A 19593-nucleotide genomic window follows, 5' to 3' on the forward strand; every position below is an offset into this window, starting at 1 on the left:
TTGAAGCAATGTAAATAAAATGATACCTTGAAACAGGTTCATTGCACAAACAAGAAATTGTGTGTTTAGTTTTACTTATTTAGGTTTCTGAAAAAAGTGATTTGAGATGTGCAAGCCATTATTTTTGGAAACATCTTGTTTGATGCTTTTGACTTAGACCTCTACCTTTATTTTTGTTTTACATTTTTGATTTATTTTCTTTGCAAATACAACCTAAAATTTAACAAAACCCGATGGTAACAGTATCGCTGAGTTTGCTCTATTTGAGCTCTAAACAAGCTGTGAAATCAGCAGGTTTTCCCGGTTTGATCAGGTATTTCCTCATAAAAGCCTAACCATTGGGTTGTTGCAGTGATTAGTATTTGCCAAGGTGATGGAATGCTTTGGCAGTATTTTATACTTCAGTTTCCAGTGGAAAATTACAGAAATTTCTCCTTAGACAGAAATTAATAGCAAAACATATCAATGTTAGGGGTTATAGAGCTGTTAGTTGTTGGAAGTTGCTTCTGTGCTGTAATACTAAGCACCTCCTTTTTGTTCTTTCCCTTTTAAATCCTTCATGAAATGTTACATCCCTGTTTCTGTCTGTTGGGGGAAATAAGCATGTCAGTATTACTGTACTCACTTAAATCTTTGAGTGACATTAGGAGAGTAACAGCACTGAGAAATGAATACTGCCTTTTCACAAAAGGTTTTCAGACTTTTGACAAAGCACCTCTGTATGCATTTTTGCAAGCAACATCTTTGGTTTAACAGACAGGTCATTCTAGAAGCCAAGTGATGAAGACAGATGTCTTCACTGTTACATTCTGTAAGTCCTTCCTCTAGAGCTTTCTTTGCCACAGGAGTGAAGAGGTCCTACATTAACATGAGGTCTCTGCCTACAGTTTCCTAGCAGCGGTAGCTACCATCGTGCATCTGTTTATCTGTTGTGTCTGCAGCTGTGCTGGCAGAAATAGTTACTGCCTCCCAAATGTTTCTAACTGAAAGTTGACATCTCCTACAGTCTGCTCTTTAAATTGCATGTCTGACTGTTCTGTAAAGATTATTGATCACAAGAAGCTTAAATGATTTAAATGATGGTCGTTTCAGTGCTGTGCCTTTTGACAGGCAAAAATGACAAAGAGCAGTGACGTCTCCAGCTGGCATGGCCGTGTCTGGAGGAGGTGGAGGTACAGGCAGCACTTTGACTCAGTTGTGATTTGTCAAGTTGGGGTGGAAGCTAAGCCCTTTCTAGTATTTCCACTGCTGTCCTCCTTGAGAAAGCTTTCTGGATGTAACAATAATTGGAATATTGAGCGTAGGAGAACCAGTCTAAGCATTCATGAAAATAAGTGTGTTATTCAGGTAGAGAATTGGTATAAGAGCATCAGAACTGCAAGGAAGGGTATGTTCAGGTTCCCTGAACTTTGGGGTGATGGAAGCTGGGAGGGTAATACAGGCCCTTCTGATAGCTGAATATCAGAACTGGTAAATGAGTGGAATAGATTGTGTGATAGGATGGGAGGTGGTCCTGACATTAGAAATAAAAGCTCATTGTTAGATTTTGGGTGCCTTATGTGACATGTGGAAAACAGACTCCACAACATGTGGAAAACAGACTCCACAACCTAAAAGGTTATAAAGTAGGTATGTTTATTCAGCGCTGGGCAGCACAGGGGGTAGTCCCACCCATGTTGTGCGCGCCAGGGTACTTAACTTACAGGGGCTATATGCAATCAATATATACATATTCATTACATTCCTTAGAAAAGGTGGTCTTATGGTAATGAGTTCCTGGAAGTCATTTACATAGTCCAAGCATGCGCAGTAAAATTAGGATTAGGGTCTTTTCCTTCTCCGGTGGTTGTCCATAGTCTTCTTCACTGTGTCCGTTAGTTGAACTCTGGCCTTCCTTTGTCTATATATGGTCACTTAATTAACTCATCAGTTCCTTGACTCTTGGAATGTAACGAGGCATCAGGTTATCTTGTCCTTTAACACTTATCCCTTCACAGTTGTTCATTGTTAGTGATTTACATAGGACACTTATCTCATCACAGGTGTTACATAGGAGGCCTAACTTGAGCCAGCTCAAGGTCTATCCTCTCTTATCAAGTGGGAGGATGCACTACAGTAAGGTCTCAGTCAGGAATTGTTAGTTAGTTTAGTAATTCAAGGATCCTGTTACCTACACAGCCTTTGTAACTTCTGCTTACAATATTTATTATGCTTATAACAGCATCTTGTCTATCCCAGTTGCTAACTGCAAAAGATTGCACTAGCAAGCCAGGCAATGGCTCTGCTATTAACCCTTAAGTGTTAGTTCCCTCTATCATATGTTAATGTCTGAAGGACTGAGCTAGGTGTTACATCTTTTGAATTTATCTAACAGAAAGCTGTTGCCAAAAGGAGTTTTTCCACACTTCTTTGTCCTGTTCGCTTCCTCCCCAAAGTGAACATTTTTTTCCTCGTTCCTTGTGCTTAAGCATTATTTTATGTCATATAACAACCTCCATTTATTGTGTGACCTAGACCTTGGCCATTGGCAGTGTCTTTGATCTTTTTCTGCTTCTTCCTGGGGTGGCATGATGTCATTTTTACAGCTTTTGGTGTTTGTGTCTGCAGTGTATTACAGGCTGTTTGGAGTAAGTTTTATTCTTCATTTAGCGGATATATTGTCAGCAACCATGCAGGCTGGCCTTAATGACCTGCCTAATGAAAACCAGAAAGCACTTTCCCTGGACTTGATTTCCTTCCTCATTCAGATGGTGAAATCCAAGACCCTTTGGCCTGCTTGTGGTAAAGACTACAAAGTTTGGCACTGTTCACCTTGGCAAACATTGCTAATATAGTGCTGTAGAATAATTAGTTTTTATAGCACCTTACCAACAAACCTTTCAGAGTGCTTTGCCAGCATTATACTTCACCTCATGCTTGTTGCAAAGGAGACTATGAGCAACTTTATTAGGATGTCGCAAAAGTACCTAATGTAGCACGATGCTTGCTTTTCTTGGCAGCTTGTTGCTTGTAATAGTCCTCTGTGTTCGTGTGTGGCATGCTATTTGCATAATTAATGCATTACTTTGAAATAGAGGTATTTCAGAAATGTAGCATCATATATTTATGGAGGAAAAACAAAAATATTGCAGTGGTGACCTAAAACGTACCTAATGTTAAGTACTCATCTGTAAAGCGGAAAGGATAAATTGTTGGATATTTTTGTGCTATCATGAAGTATAAATGAACCTTAATGTGAATTAAATGCTTGAACTCCTGTGGGTTGAGAGATGTGAAACTATTAGAGTTGGCCTTTGTAGCACAGAACGATAAGTCTGACAGGAGACTTAATTATAAAATGTAGAAAAGGAAGAAAAACTCGTTAGATGCTAGTAAGCTCTGCATCATTATAAAAGACAAGTAGAATAGAAAGGTAAGGTTTGAAGCTAATAAAGTAGTGTAGACAGATTTTCCTCCTCCCCCCCACTTGAAATAATTTTGTGTGTGTGTGAGGGGAAACCATTCACCAGCAATAGAAATGAATATTCTGATTTGATGGTAGAGGGAGCTAGATAGTTTTTAGAGAAAGAGGATCAGAGGGTATCGCTGCTAACTTTCTACTCTTGTGTTAAAATGATAATTTAGGTGAAAATACTACTTCTTTCATCTTTTAAAATCTCTAGGCAGCTTTCTCTTTTTTATTTTACATATGGATATTTTTAAGAATCTTCTATATTTTGTATCTTTGTCTAAGAAGAAACAAACTTTCACCTGATGCTTTTGTGTCTGCCTCTCTTCTTTTAACAGTCTGGTGGTACTGCCACTACAGATTCATCTTGCCCTATCCTGTTTCATTTAGTATTCAGGAGACAACAGTCTGCAGTTTGATGATGACTTCTAGTCATTCTGTGTTATGAATATGTATTTGTATACTTCAGCCAAAATAATGATCCACCTCTTTTATTAGGATCATGTATCTCAATTACCTAAATACTTGTCTGTATTTTTTCTGTTTATTCTTAGATCTAATAAAAAGTATAAGAGCTCCTTTTGTGCCTTATTTATAATGGTAAATTCATTTAATGCAATATATATTTGTAACTTTGGTAACATGAAGGAAATGGTATATTTTAAATAAAATTACTTGTTATTATAGAGAAGGGTAAGAGGCTAAATCTTCCTAGACAAGCAAAGAGCGTATTAAATGAAGACATGTTGACAAGCTGATCTTGATTGGCCTTTATTTGAGGTGTTTATAGATTTATATGCCCAAGAGCTGCTGAAGGGGTGGAAGGGAACTGTTGACTCCAGTTGCAGGTCTTTCTCAACCAAAAGTGAAATGGAGTGTGCGGAAAGCCTGTCCTTTTCCCAGTCTAAATGTTGGCAACATGTTTTGTGTTTACTTGTTGAGCAAACAAGTTTGGAGTCTGTTTTTGTTGTGTTTTTTCCCATTTAGAACTATATTCACATTCCCTTTGTCTCTGCTGTTTTATCTCTGTCCAGTTATAAGCTTAAGTTTTGTGTGTGTGTGGCTTGTAGAGATTTTGTGAGTTGCATAGCTGGGCTTATTACCCTTCACTTGTCCATGAATGTGGCATGCTCAGTTACTTTATTTTAGTCAGATGAACATATTTTTAAGACAGAAGGGCCATAGTCGTCTCTATGGACTAGAACAGAAAATACCAGTCAGTGATTTCTGCATGAACTTTCAAGGGTGTTGTCCCAGATGGACAAATGTCTTGGGGTGGTCAGGGTTAGCGAGTAAGCTCTCTGGATCATGGAGAGGTAGCAGGAAACGTACCTGCATTTTTTTGAGTCCTGGGTAGTTTTGGTGACCCTATGTTATGCTTAACAGCTATTTCACTCTCACTGAATTATAGTCTTGCTTATTCTTTTGTTGTTTTGTTTATTTATAAACTGGAAAAACTGTTTTGATATCGGAATAAATGTCTCAACATGCTCTTAACTCATTCTTTGTTTATCCCTGCCTTTTGAATTTTAAGATGTAGCATTCACCCTTGTAGACTGTCAGCTTCATTCTAGAGATGGAAGTCCCAGTCTTGGCCTCTTTATTCGAGCTGACTTAAACTAATTTTTTTTTTTTGGTTTTGCAAATTCCCTTTTTTAAAATTAAGAAGTCTGGGTATCAGCCTTGCTTTGCTTGCATTTAAGTGCTTGGGAAGTTTATCACCTTCTGGGGCTTTGAAGAAAGTAGATGATAAAGGTTTAAAAGGATGCTTTGTTTGGGCACAGATGTGTAGTATTTTTTTTTTTGCTGTTGTTCTTTGTGCCACTTTCAATATTGCTAATGACAATGTTCAAAAATACAACAGCACTCCTAACTTATGAGTTAGCTTTTTTGTTTTTAAAAAAACTTTTAATCTTATTTTTTAGCATCTATTTCTGTTCATTGAACCCTTATGGTGTACTGGTCATCCTCCTGCAAGCCTTGTTTTCTGTCAGTACAAAAGCTGCGGATTTCCTTCTTGGCTGTATCAAAAAAGAGAAACTGGCCCGTGGTAGGGAGGTTACTGTCTTGTGCATTGCACAGGCTTGTATCTAGAGTTTGTTACAGAGAACTAATGGCTGACCAGGAGGAAAGACTTCAGCTGGTTGTCTAATCTCCTGAGATTTTTTATTTATTTTTTTTTTAAATATTGGTCTTTTTTAAACTTGTATGCAATCTCTTGGCTTATGATTGAAAACTTTCTGGTAAAACTTGGTGTTTCAGGATGAAAACCAAACTCCACTTTAGTTTTTGCTTTGACTTTAGTTATTTAAAAAAAAAAACCCACAAACAAACAAAAACCCAAAAGCAAGCTTGAACTTGCCAGACTTACCTCACACAAAATTAGGGTTGTAATAATACAAAATAACTTTCCTCCTGTTTAATCAGGTATGGTGATATATTGCACTTCGGGATAAAGAGTTTTCTAATGGCAAGTTATATTTAAGTAAACTTGTTTGTGAAAGTCATGTTTCTGCTGAAAGTAATAGAGGGAACTCCAGAGGCTGAAAAGGTCGTTATTTTATTGATGTGGTTTATAAAAATCCTTTTCAGGAATTGAAACTGTCTGCAGTGATTATTATTTTTTTCAGAAGTAGTAGTAAAAGCATTTCTAGTTTTATCTCCATAACCAGAAAGGGAAGAACATTCTGCAGCCCAAAATGCTAATCCTTATATACTTGTATACTTCTTGAGAGCATGCACTTCTGCAGCTCCAAGTTTTGCACCTGGCTGAGATATTTTCAAAGTTGAATGTGCACAAAGGTAGGCTTGCTAACTTCTCAAATTAACAGATTTGTTAATTTGAAAGCTCTGCTTTGCAATGGAGTTATTGCCTAGAGAATTTTTTGAAATAGAAAATCGGAAGTCCACTATACCATATCATATACAGTTCATGAAGGTTGTAAGAACAGAAGACTTCTCAGAATGAAGAATGGAAGTTGAATATTTTTGTGTCACTCTCATTTAGGATGATAGGATGAAGTCAGTGCTAGAGGAGCTGCAAAGCTGTAGCTTGAGGAAGGAGGGTGCATAATACGTTTTAGCTGAATTTCCCCTTTAACGCGTAGTCCAAAAGTATTTTTATTGCAGTCCTCTAAAAGGAAAACTTCTCAAGCACAGTTTTCACCATTGTGTATGGTTGTATCAGTGTGGCTTACAAAGGTGTGTCTGTAAGTAAATGGTACTGAACTCCACCTGTTTGTCTTAGGCCAAAATTAGTTATGAAAAGGAGCAGAGGCACAAGCTGCTAAAGCATCTACGAGGTGAAGATACATGGATGCTTGCTGATGTGAATGAACGTGTGGAACAACTGGAAAAGGTGACGGAACTTTTTGGTGTAAATCATTGAACCAATGATGTAAATCATTGAATTGTAGTGGAAGTGAACACACTTTACAGCATGTTCATATGAAAAGAAAGCTTTGAGGACTTTAAGATGATCTTTAAAAACCTCCCAATTTCTGAATTCTTTATGCTTTGATATTAGCTTTTTAAGTGGAAATAATCTTTTACTCACAAAGAGGAAGAATTTCTGTCATTCAATTCCAGCTTTAATTTCTACTAAATGCAGAAGAGCAAGTGCTGCCAGACAAGAATAGTCTTATGGGAAGAAATCTGGAGGATCCAGGGCTTCACAGCAGTCCTGTTTGTGGTCATTCACAGGAGAAGCCTTAATGGAATATCTGAATATCGCATCCTTTTAGTGTAGAAATCTGTGCACATATTTCCACAAAGGACAGATGTGTATTGATGATGCAGTGATTCCCAAGGAAATAGTTTTGACTGAAATAAATGTAGTGTAGAAGATATTCTAGGTATAGTTATAGTGCCTTAGTTCTAGTGAAAAAGATATTGAGAGGGGAAGAACAGTTGATTATGGGTGTGAGGCATGCCCTTCCCCCCCGTATAGAAGAGAGAGAGGATAGTAGAAGTAAAATGTAGCTATGTCCAGCTGTGTGTGTTTTACCTTTTACAGTGTGGTTTAGTAAGTAGATTGTGATTGGTTTTTTTGTATGTGGGTGATTTGGTTTATTAGACCTCATTTACAAACATTTACTTGTAGGAACATTCTATGCAGAAAAAAAAGAAAAAGGACAAGCATTCAAAAAAAGCTAAGAAAGAAAAGAAGAAAAATAAGAAACAAAAATCTGAAAAGAAGGATGACTTACTTGATAGTTCTTCGGTAAGTAAGAAATTTTAAAATGCTTCAAATGACATTTTTAAAACCTGCACCATTTTAGTCTGTGTGGGTACACATGGTTAGTAAAATTAAGACTCATTCTTACCATTTTCTGCTGGGAAAAACTGTGCCAAAGTTTGTCTTTTTAATATACTGAGTATTTAATCAATTTAAAAGATGCTGTTGTGTGAGTGCCTGTGCATTTTACAATATTGAATTCACTCATTAGGAACTAAGGGATTTATAGCTTTTCAGAGCAGAGAGAAATTGAAAAAATCATCATTCTAAGAGTGGATAAATTCATAGGATCCCTGTAGTCAGTGGTATATGGTAGAATTATGTGTCTAAAATTGCAAATACTTGACTTTGATTTTAAGCATGAGTTACTGCTGCCTTTTTCCATGGAAACTCCCAGCAACATGGGAGTTGTACGTGGGTCTGAAGGAAGGCTCAAACTTGTGCATTTGAATCTGTAAACAGATGCCTTCACATTGGGGGGCACTGTGGCAAAACAGTACAGAGACTGCGTTAGAAATCTGGGTGCTGCTTTCTGGCCACGTTGTGTAAAACATCCTCCCAGCATTTTGGTGCAAGTCAGGTAGCACTGTGATTTTTTTTCTTTTCAGAGACTCTTTTATTGAGTGAAGGAACATGCAATAGGATGAGATTTATTTTTCAGGGACTGATATCAGAAGTGAACTATGCTTTTCAGTGTGGGAAGTAACCTAACCCACAAATGTCCCAGATTTCCCATGGGAGTCATCAAAACCCCTCAGATCACATCAGTGAGTCCCAGGATACAGCACAGTCCTGGCTGATACCTTTGATTCAAAGTCTGTTATTCCCATGACACGTTCACGTAAATAGCAAAGAAACTCTGTTCAATGGAGTCCTATTTGGTTCAAGTGTAAAATCTCAGGACGCTGTTTGCAAGTGCAAGTGTAGAAAGTTGGATATGAGGATAGCACGTACAGTACTTAATATTGTATTGTGTTATTGACTTTACTTTTTTAATGTAAAACTTAGTAATGAATTTAGATTTTTTTTATTTTGCTTTTGTAATGCCATAAAAACAACCGGTTGTGTTTTTGTTTTTATTCTGACAGTTTTAATTTTAGCAGCGCTATGCAAATAAACTACCAGTATGAACTAGTGTTAAATATTGTGATGTGCTCATGAAGTATGGTGGAATGTTTTAATCATGAAGGAACAATCTCCTACAGGAATATCAATATTCTATGTTATTATCAGTATTTTTAAATAATAAACAGTATTATATTAGTAATGCTTAGCAATCAGCATCAATTTCGATTATCAATATTCTTGGTAAGTATTGCATTTTATCAACATATAATAGTATGTTAAGGTGTTATTATTATTCTTTACATTAAACTCTATTTTTAGGATTCTTCAGTTGAATGGGTTGAGTCAAATGTGTCACAGTCAGATAACACAGAAAAGGCTTGGAAGGTCAACAAGCAATCAGATGCTGTGAAAGAACCCTCCCTGCAGGTAAGCAGTCTGATAACTACTCCAGAAATAAATTCGGCATGACCAAATGTGAAACGTGCTTAGGTTTCTTGACAGCTCTTTTGCAATGTGTTGAACAAAACCTGTTTTACAGACAAATGTCCTTGTTTAGCTAGGTAAATGTTACATTTCATTAATTGGAAGACTTCTCTACCTAATAGTTGCCTAGTATTTAACAAAGCACTACACTTAAAGTTGCCTAGCACCAATTCCTTTCATCATGTTTTGAGACTCTATAGCAACTTAGCTTGATTTTCTTGAAGAAGTCAACTTAAAGATCTTGACTAGACATGTTATTTTTTCTGCATAACTTCGGTGGCTATTTTACAGTTGAATGAACTTTTACTTCTGTGGTGCTTAAACAGATGTAAGGAAGAGAGTTGTAGAACTTTTCAGCCACAATATTTGTGGAATCGATGCTTCTTTTGATCTTCCTAGGTGAATTCTGTGCCTGGTAAGCAGTGTTTATTTTGGAAAATGGAGTCATTCTGAAATGAACTGCTGTGATTTTAGTAACATAAATGTAGTTACATATCATCCTCAGTTGTGTGAAATGATGATTTTTAAATCAGTGTCTAATTCCACTCCTGAAAGAAGTCCCAGTATCTCATTCTGAATTTGTGCGTCTTGTTAAGAGAAAAAAGGATCTCTGAATCATATCTATCTTCTTGGAAAAGTATAAAGTAATGAAATATAAATCCTTATATATGTCATGATAATTGATACTGCAAAAACAGTTTTTTCCAAGCATTTCTTGTATAATGTGTGCCCTGGGCTTGTCTATTTTTGGATGAAGAGTGTGCTTTTGAGAGGAATTTCCTGGTCATCCCTGCTTTTTGTATTTTGGCTCACATTATGAACAAGTCTTGGAGTGTGTAAATCCATTTCATGTTGGATTAAACTAAATTAGAAGGTATGTTCTCAAAGTGCACCTAACGTGTTCCATGGGACCAATCTTGGACTAGTCCAGAGTGCTTACTTAAGGAAATAAGAAAGAAAAAAAAAAAAAAAACCAAAACAAAAAACCCCAAACCCCCCAAAGAACAGAAACAAAAAAAATCCCCAAACCGCAGCTCTGAAGCCTATACAGAAGACAGAGCCAGGCTCTTTTCAGTGGTGCCCAGTGACAGGACCAGAGGCAATGGGCACAAACTGAAAAACAGGAATTTCTGTCTGAGCATCAGGAAAGAGTGTTTTACTGTGAGGGTGACCAGGCCCTGGCACAGGTTACCTGGAGAGGTTGTGGAATCTCCGTCCTTGGATATATTTACAAGCCGTCTGGACGTGGTCCTGGGCAACTAGCTCTGGGTGGCGCTGCTTGAGCAGGGGGCTTGGATCAGATGACCTCTAGAGATCCCATGCACATCCACTTCTGTTGATCCACGTCGCGTGCTAATGTGGGCATAGATACTATGAAATCACTTGAAGATAGATTATTTTTCAGTTCCCTCTCTTTCTTAGAGGAGATCTGAGACGTTGAATGTTGTGTTTCACCTCTGAAACTCTCTGGTGTGTTACCTAATGTGATTTTTAAATAACAGAGAAAGTGTGACATATAGCATGTATTCAGATTGACAACTCGGACTTGAACCCTGCTGAAGATATGAAGACTCTTCTACAAGGACATGTTTCAAAATAGGTGTGATCTTGTCATTTTGGTTGCTATACTATCCACAGAAGTGTTCCAAATACTTGTTTTTGTAGAGTAGTTGTTTATAATGTGTATGTCACTGCTTTCTTTTGAGGCTTCAGGTTCTGTGTGTATAAAGGTAGTAGGTATATCTAGGCTTTTTATATGCTGCTTTTCTTGAGAGAGTAGTCCTCATTTTTAAAATGTTCTTGCTTCGACTTAGGTTTTGTAAATGCAGTTTTCTACCTCTTATTGTGGGTACAGTTCACAGAGTTTAGATGTGCAACTGTTTAATTTGAGGGTGCAGTTAGTGCCTTGATACCCGAGGTATGAACTATGCTCAGTTACTGATTGCAGATTTTGTATATGCTAGAAGAGGTGTAAGAGGTCATGAAGTCAGAATTAGTAAGATGAAAAGGAATTGGTCTAGCTGTACAGTGTTCATTTAAGCAAATAATACAGTTTGCATGTTTGCTATCATCTTAAATACATTGTGAAGATGTATTTCAAATTACAGCAAGACATTTATGAAATTTATTTCTCTAAGTGAATATTAAAAAATTGAAAGATTGGGCTTCTTAAAATCATATTTGCTTTCCATTAAAGTATTTCATATGTGTTTGTAAAACGTATACTTTTTATTGTAAGTAACATTTGTCAGTAGTTGCACTGGTTTGATTTATACCTAAGCCATGTTTTTGTTGGAAGTATGAATGCTGATTCTTTGTGTTTATTTTAAAGAGAGAAGAATGGATGAATTTAGACTTCATGTCATTAAAAACCACATCAGTAGCAGCTGTCAAAGGTGAAAGGCACAAAGAAAAAATATTGGAACGACAGAAAGCTCAGGAACTTGAGCAGGTAGGAGGAATTAATATATCAGCTTTTTTCTGCATCTTACTAAATTTTGTGTGATGAATGAACCAATGAATTGGTTCAAATACGTAAGTCTGTATAGTTTTTAAACTAATGCCTGATGTGTTGTGTGATAGTGATTTTAATTAAATTGGTCAGTTATTTGTTCTATTTGGGATGGGAAGGGTTCATACAGCAGGCTTATCTTGTGGAGAAAAGCCTTTAAATGATCTTCTAGGTAAGGAGAAAGCCAGTTTTATTAGTACTAAGTTATGTAATATTTGAAGTGCTTCTGAGATGTTTTACTTAATAACCATGACAGACTGATAGTCTGGCCTTCTTCCCCATGGTGTGTGTGAAAGGAGCACCATTGTTTTGTGTGATAAAAGCTTACCTAAGTTACTGTTTTAAAGCATAGGATGCTGAGGCTTGTTTTTTCCTGAAGAAAGAATTCGGAGCAGTTGCTGTGCCTTTCATGCTTCAGTTATGCATGAACACATGGGTGGATCAGGGTCTGGCTGGGGAACGGGTTGCTGTCATTAAATTAGTTCTGTTTACATACAGTTGCTGGCTGCTTCATTTGTTCATTCAGCTCCTTAAATGCAATGTAGTCTGATCTGAAAACATAGTTGCTGATCACTATCTAATATTTACTTGTCCTCACATCTCACAGTAGGCCATTTGTTGCTGTTAGGTTTCCCAGTTATTTGTATTTTGGCTAGGAACCAGATTGACCTGGAGCGCTGTTCTTGTGTAGTATGCTGTGCTTTGGTTATTGTCTTTTGAGAAGGGATTAATCTTTTTGGTTTTGTTTTTTTTCCCCACGTGGTTGCACTCGATGATCTTAGAGGTCTTTTCCACCCTTAATGATTCTATGATTCTACGATTCTATAATTTTTTGCTGAACGTTTTTTCTGAACTGTTGAAGGACCATTTAATGTGGAGATCTTAATTCACTAGAATGTCAGCATGTATTATATGGTTAATGACAATTTATATGTATTCTTGATCCTAGAAGAATATGATTTTTATACACTCTCCCACTCACCCACTTACTCTCCATGCAGGTTTATACTTCTGTGTTTTCTATGCCAGAACGTCTGTCCTTTCTCTGATACAAAAAACCAATGTGTACAACAGATGCACGCAGCATGCCAGTGGTGGTGATGAGTTGACAATAAAACATAGACAAACTCAAAATTCAAATTTTGTCAGTGCCGGAATGCCTAATCAACCCTCTTCTCCAGTGGACTTCCTTGCCTGCTTCCAGAGAAGTCAGTTGACAGAATCACAATAAGCGGTCTAGTTTGAGGGTGAAAAGCAGTAACTTGAGGTAAAACTAAAAGCCCCCATAGCAGCAGTGCTTCAGATGCAAGTGCGTGTTACTGCTACACTGGCAATGCAATCAAACAGTAAAACTGCTTTTGTGTAATAAGGGTGCCAACTAAGCACATGTTTGAGAGCTCTGACTCAGGTGGAGAGTTATGTTTATTTCTGCCTGTCGTTAGATAGCACAAGTGTTGAGTAAGCTGTTCTATTCCCACATGTGTCTTACAAAATTTATCAAATATTCTAGAAAATACAAACCATATGCTATGCACACATTAAAATTATTTCTGTTTTAGGCCATGCTGTCTGAGAGAGAACTCAATCCCTATTGGAAAGACGGTGGTACAGGTTTGCCACCAGAGAAGGATGAAGCAGCTTCAGTTAAGAAAGGTAAGCAGCAACTTTTAGTAATAATCTTAAATTTCTGTCTCTGGTCTCTGTGTTGCTAAGAAGTTACTATTAGAGTTGAGGTAAAGCGATTATGGATAACATGTAATAAAGTAAAATTTGGATGAAAATTCAATAGTGTAAATTGGGTTAATATCATAGTATGTTGTTTTGCAGAATTTCTCTTCACTGGTTTTTAATCTTGAGTGGTTTGACCTTCAATATCTTTACAGAAATTTTCCATTTTGAGCTAATTAAAGGAAAGTATGATTTAACCAAGACAAGATAAATTGTTGTCATCTCATTTGGTTCCTTTTGTTCCATTACACAAATTATAGTTTTAAAATATTCAACCATAGAAGTCTTGAGTCACATTAAAATGAAGTACATAACAGATGCAGTTTGTGAAAAATATTATTTTTGTAACCTTTTCACTTCTTTCCTTACCCTAGGGTTATCCTGCCTATTTCCAGCAAGAACAGTTAGAAAAACGTTTTTCATAATATCATGAAGCATGTATTCTGTGATAAGAAGGGTCCTTGTATTCTGTCAACAGGGAACAGCAGGGTCCCTGGCTTTTCTCTTTGGGAGCCTTTCCCTGTCTGTCCTGCAAACCATTAGCCTCATGCCCACTTTTAGGAGTCACAGAGATCAGCGATCTGTAAGAGGTGGCAGGCATCAGTGAATATGTGTCCCGAATGTTAAGACCTCTGCTAGCTTCTCAAATGGAAAGCAATGGGTTACTCATTAATTTTCTGAAAAGGGGAATGTGTTTGTTTGTATGTAAGGGGTATGCCAAAGAATGGACACAGAAAGTGGAAACCTAAAGAAGGTTCTTTAATTTCATAAAAAACCCCACAACTTCTCATATACCACTCCTATCTTGGAAACTGCTTGTTGTGTTCTATGATAAAATGGAGAAGCTTAAATTAAATCGGTGGTATTACTGAGGTATATCCAGCATTAACTTATAAAAACATGTAATTGTATTATTATATTCTTTCTATTTTTCTTTTGCACCCCTTCAATTTTTACATTAAGTTTAGATGAAGGTTTAATGTCATATATAGAGTAAGGTTAAATAGGAATAATACTGAGATATAAAACTATGACCTCTCGTTGTTTTCTACTTTAGTTACAGTGGTAGAAGATGCTGGATTAAGTTGGTTACAAAAATCATACCAAAGGATGAAGGAGCAGGCTGAGAGAGAGAAACGAAATTTTGAGGAAATTGTAGCTGAGAGATATGGGGTAAGGATATTCAATTAAATTTTTTTCATACTAATACATGCTTTAAAAGGTTACTTTCATGTAAAGGCACAAATACTTAATGTGTAGTGTAAGACATAAGGAAAGAAGTCGGAAAAAACAGCCTCTGAAGCTTATCTAAAGTGATAAGGGTTTAAAGCTACCCAGCCTTTTATAACTTTTTTGTTAAATATTTTTTTAATATATGGGATCCTATAGCAACTTTAAAATACTTATCTTCTACATCAGGAGGTTCAAATGATCCCAGTTACAAAGTAACTGAGTGCTTCCAAAATTATGATGTATACTAGAAAATATATTTTGTTCTCCTACACGTAGCGGATAATAATGCACGTTGTGGATAATAATAATGCCAAGATAATTTGGAGAGCTGTGTCAAAAATTGTCAAAAATGAATATTCTGGCCTCTTGTGATCTGCTCAGTCAAGATATATTTAGAAAGGTGCTTGCTTCTGAAGGATTTAAAACTCTTCAAAATTTGTTTTTAATAAAACAGTCTGCCATAAAAATATTAACTCTTTAAAGCCTGCCCCCCTTACATATTATATTATTGTCTTTAAAAGCATTGGGTCAAAGGTGTGGGATGTTAAATCTTGGCCATATTGTTACATTTGAGTTTTCTGTGGGTTTTTTGATTGGGCTGGTTTGGTTGTGGAAATCTTGGATAAGACAGTATGACTTCATACTGTTGTCTTTGAACTGAGTCATACATACTGTAGTCACTCTTGAGTGATGAAACCAACATGGTCAGCGCTGGTAGAAGTTATTCAGTACCAGTGATTATAAAGAATATTATTTTTAAGAATCTTTCTCAAGAAACTAGAGTTCAAACAGCATGAACCACTCTGGCTGCTGAAGTAGAGGATAGTGATTGAACGAGATTCCTGCCTGATTTGTTCAGTATGTAATGTTTTGAGAGAAAAAAAAAAGTAATTGGTGGCTTTTAATTCAGCTCAAAAGAGGGAAGAGGAACAGTCCACATTTTGCATAATTGCCTGATAGATAATATAATTGTCCAGAAAGCCACAGACAGGGGTTCAAAGCCTGTTTCAAGCTAAAGATTTTGAACCCACTCTCCTGTGTTTTTACGAGTTTAACTAGATTGTGAAATGGTTTAGTGGAAATGTCCATTGGTTCTATAGAAGCTGAGCACCTGGTGAGCATAAATGCAAAGTTTGTGAATAAGAAAGAGGAAGCCTTCCTCCCTAGCTCAAGCCCTTAATCTCCAGGTTGCCAGGAGGAGACAGTTCTGAGGGTCTCTTCCCTGTTCCCAGGAGTGCTTTAGCGCTTTACTTGAGAACCGTGGGATGAAAGTTAGAAATAGTCCAAGAGAAAGGATCAGAAAGCCTTCCCAGCAGAGCATCTTAGACACAAGGCCTTAAGTTCCCTTTTTCATACTGGTCTTCCTTTCCACTCCATGGCTCATGCCTTGCCCTTTGCACAGTGACTCATTTTCACAGAATGGTGCCTTTCTTATAATACTTTGTAGGGAGCTTCACAATACCCCATGGTCTTAAAAGCAGTATGACTTTTTTTTATTCTTTCTTATAGTCAATGGAGGTATTTCAGTCACGATTAGAAGAAGCTGAAAAAGTTGCATCCAGAAAGGAAAATTATTATGGAGGTGGAAGATTGAAGAAAACTGACTATTCAGAAAGTGAGAAAGAGAAGAAAGAACAGCATATGAAAAAGGAGAGACGAGATGAAGATGATAGAAACCGGAACATGTTTGGGGGCTATACTAGGGAGAAGTGTGGCAAGGGATGGACGCAAGAAGACAAAGGTTACAAAAGAGATATGTCAAGAGAAGACCAAGAACGTGGGCACAGTAGTATGGACTCAATATTGAGAGGCTACAGCTCCAAAGCAGAAAAACACTCAGATGGAAAACGAAGTCAAGAAAAGAGTTCATCTCTAAGCAACATGAAAAACAAATTTCTGAAACCCTCTGAAGATGATTTATCATCTTACAGTGCACCTGGAGGCTACAAGTCACAGCAGTCGTCTTCCAAACTGCCGGTTCATAGCATTTTGAGCAGCCGTTTCCAAAAACCTGGCGAGAATACTGCACTGTGGACCAAAATAAGCACAGAAGATAACAATGAGAAATTAATGTCTGATCAGAAATCATCAGGTGCTAAGGAACAAATTGATGACAATAGTTGGGAAAGAACTCCAAGTGATGAAAAAGAGAAGTCACAACAGGAATACCCAAGTGATATGCCTGAAAAGAAACAAACATTATCTGACAGTAAAACATTGTGTTCTAGGTATTTTATAAACATCTCTACTTGTCTTTCGTTTGCTGTATTTTTCTTGGCAAAGTATACTGGAAACTCTATCTTTTTTTGTGACAGTATTAGATCTGTTCATATCAGATCTCTTTAGTTAGAAGGCTAGCTTCCCAGCTAGGGGCAGCTAAAACGGACCAATGTAGAAGTAATGAGCACGCCCGACTTGTCCTGTCTCCTCAGCATATTTGAGAATTGCTAATAATAGATTATTTTCTGCTTCTTTCTAATGTTAGTTCACACTGTAGTAAAATTGGCCTCTTAGGCAAAAAATCCTGCAAAACAATATCTTAACTGTTGTTGAATTTATAAAAAACAAACTTGAAATGTTAGAAAATGCTGACTAAAAGCTGAAATAATTAATACAGCAGGGATAGGTTTGCCACCTGTGAGATGAACTCACACGCTAAAGTAGTAGCATATGAAAAATAGTAGAAGGTATTGATTAGAAAAGTGCATTTTCTGTGGAAAAGAGGAAAGATGAATAGGAGTGGGAAGGGAAATGCAAACTAACATGCAGTAGGAATTTCAGTTTGCCTGACGTGCTTTAGTGAAAGATAACAGAGAGTAGTAAGGAGAGGTGGTCAGAAAAGTAAGTTGTAGACAACTGAGCTTCTGCTGTACTCGAGTCCACCTGTTCTCCAGTATGACCAGCTTGCTGGTTCTTCTAGTGATATGAGTAGTGTGGTTATTACTGTGAGTGCTGTCCTTCAGATCTTTCCAATAATAGGTAGGCATGTGCAAAAGTACTTTAGAGTCAGGATGGTGTTATTTAATTGCTTGGGAAAGCTGGACAAGTAAATATTCTTGATTGGAGCATGTAAGAAGGGTAGTATGATTTAGTTGGAAACAGTATTTGATGAAATATGATCAAGTGTAATTCCTTCTTTCTTTTATGCTTATGTCAGTTATTAGCAGCAAAAACTTCTTATAGCGGGGTTATGAATTTACTTTTAATGTTTAATTGTTGGATTCTAATAATAAGACAATACCTTAAAAGTATTTATTTTATTTATAACTGTTCCTACGTGTAGTACTTGCAGATACCTTATGTATTTGCAAAGAAAAATTGTACATTAAATGAGTACTACATGACTAACCAGAAACAGGCAGCTTAGTCTACACAATTCTTTATATTGTATAGATTGGGTATTTTTTTCCAGATTTTACTTGCTGTATTTTCTACTTTGATAGGAGCCAATGAAATTTACATTTTCTTTGGTAGTAGGAAGATAAATTGTTTGCATGCTGTTCATTTAATCTGATTTATTTATTCATTTTTTTAAAAAGGCATGAGTTTGAATATACGTTATGGCAGGAGTAGCTCCTGATTCTGGCGTTAATAGTTTGTATGCACTATGGGAAGTCCTGCTCATAAGTGTTTGTCATGTCTTGTTTTATTGTTTATTTTAGTATTTGCCTAGGTGTTATTTTGCTGGAAAATAAGAAATATATCTTTATAGTTGTTTTAGTTACTCTGAAAAAAAGATCTTGTAGCATTAAACCTGTGATGTATGAGAAATTATTAGACATTTGAATTTAGTGATCCTCTTTGTTTTTCTAGATATTGCCCAAATAGTTACTGCCCTGAAGTGCCTGCCTGGCGTTTACCACTTAAATGCACTTTGTAAACTTCCGATTAGAATGATTCACAGTGTGTCTGAGCTGGAGCCTATAAGACTTTCTCAGCTCTTGAGTCCTGGTTTGTTCATGACTTTGTTCAGGTACAAGGTCTGCACAATCCACAGTTGTTTTCTGCCTGCCTTGGGTAGTGCATTGGTTTCCATAAGGAAACATAAGTATTCATGTAAGGAGGAATGCTGTGGTGAGCTGGGAGAGTGCATCTGCACTGCAGTTCAGGCACAGACTCCAAGAAAATTAAAATACACACTCAGAACTATATGTCTGGAAGAAACCCACCTTGTTAAGTAGCTTTGGTTTTGTGTACATAAAAAGGCATGATTATGTGTGGTTAGTCTCTTATCCTTTGTCTTAAATATCATGCACTTTTTTAAAAAAACCAAATACTTCACTGATTAGCAGCACATAATCTGTATAAATTACATATAATCCTTTAGCAAGTTTACCTTCGTTCTCGGTTTTGTTTCCTCCATGACTTCTGGAAGGAGAAAGCAGGATCTAACAGCTGTATCGTACAGCTGATGGCAGATAGGAGTTCTGACATCCAGTATACTTTATTTAACTGTAGTGAACTACTGGTTTGGACTGGTGATTGTCCAAAATGCAGAGACTGAGTGAGAGAGACCATGTGAAGACTGTGAACCTTGTTTTTTTTTTTTTTCCCTGGGGGGAAGGAGGAAGGTATGGAGCTGGGTGTTGCTTTGCGTGTGTGGTGTGTTGACCCCAGCAAGCAACTAAGCGCACACCCAGCTGCTTGCTCATTCTCCCTCCTGCAGAGGGAATCAGAAGAGCAAAAGGGAGAAAAACTCATCTATCTGATAAAGACACTTTAACAAGTGAAGGAAAGAGACAAAAATAAGTGATGCAAAGGCAGTCAGTCACTCACCACCTCCCACGAGCAGACTGATGCCCAACCAGTCTCTGAGCAGGAGCTACTTTGGAAAGACTGCACTCCCCAGCTGTTATTGCTGAGCATGACGTTATGTGGCATGGA

The 19593-nt window shown here is 37.0% G+C and overlaps 1 protein-coding gene across 3 annotated transcripts in view; it reads left to right on the plus strand.

The window, feature by feature from the left end:
• Positions 1-19593, plus strand: part of CWF19L2 (CWF19 like cell cycle control factor 2) — an 89527-nt gene that overhangs the window by 7215 nt on the left and 62719 nt on the right. For 2 of the 3 annotated variants that reach the window (XM_075140059.1, XM_075140060.1), the window contains 7 exons: positions 6696-6806; positions 7551-7670; positions 9072-9179; positions 11569-11688; positions 13308-13401; positions 14534-14649; positions 16219-16937. In XM_075140059.1, the coding sequence (XP_074996160.1) occupies positions 6696-6806; positions 7551-7670; positions 9072-9179; positions 11569-11688; positions 13308-13401; positions 14534-14649; positions 16219-16937 (1388 nt within the window). The remainder of the gene's footprint in view (positions 1-6695; positions 6807-7550; positions 7671-9071; positions 9180-11568; positions 11689-13307; positions 13402-14533; positions 14650-16218; positions 16938-19593) is intronic. The other variant, XM_075140062.1, reaches the window with a different exon arrangement.

The sequence above is a fragment of the Calonectris borealis genome, chromosome 1 (genome assembly GCF_964195595.1).
Source record: "Calonectris borealis chromosome 1, bCalBor7.hap1.2, whole genome shotgun sequence".
NCBI classification, from domain to species: Eukaryota; Metazoa; Chordata; class Aves; order Procellariiformes; family Procellariidae; genus Calonectris; species Calonectris borealis.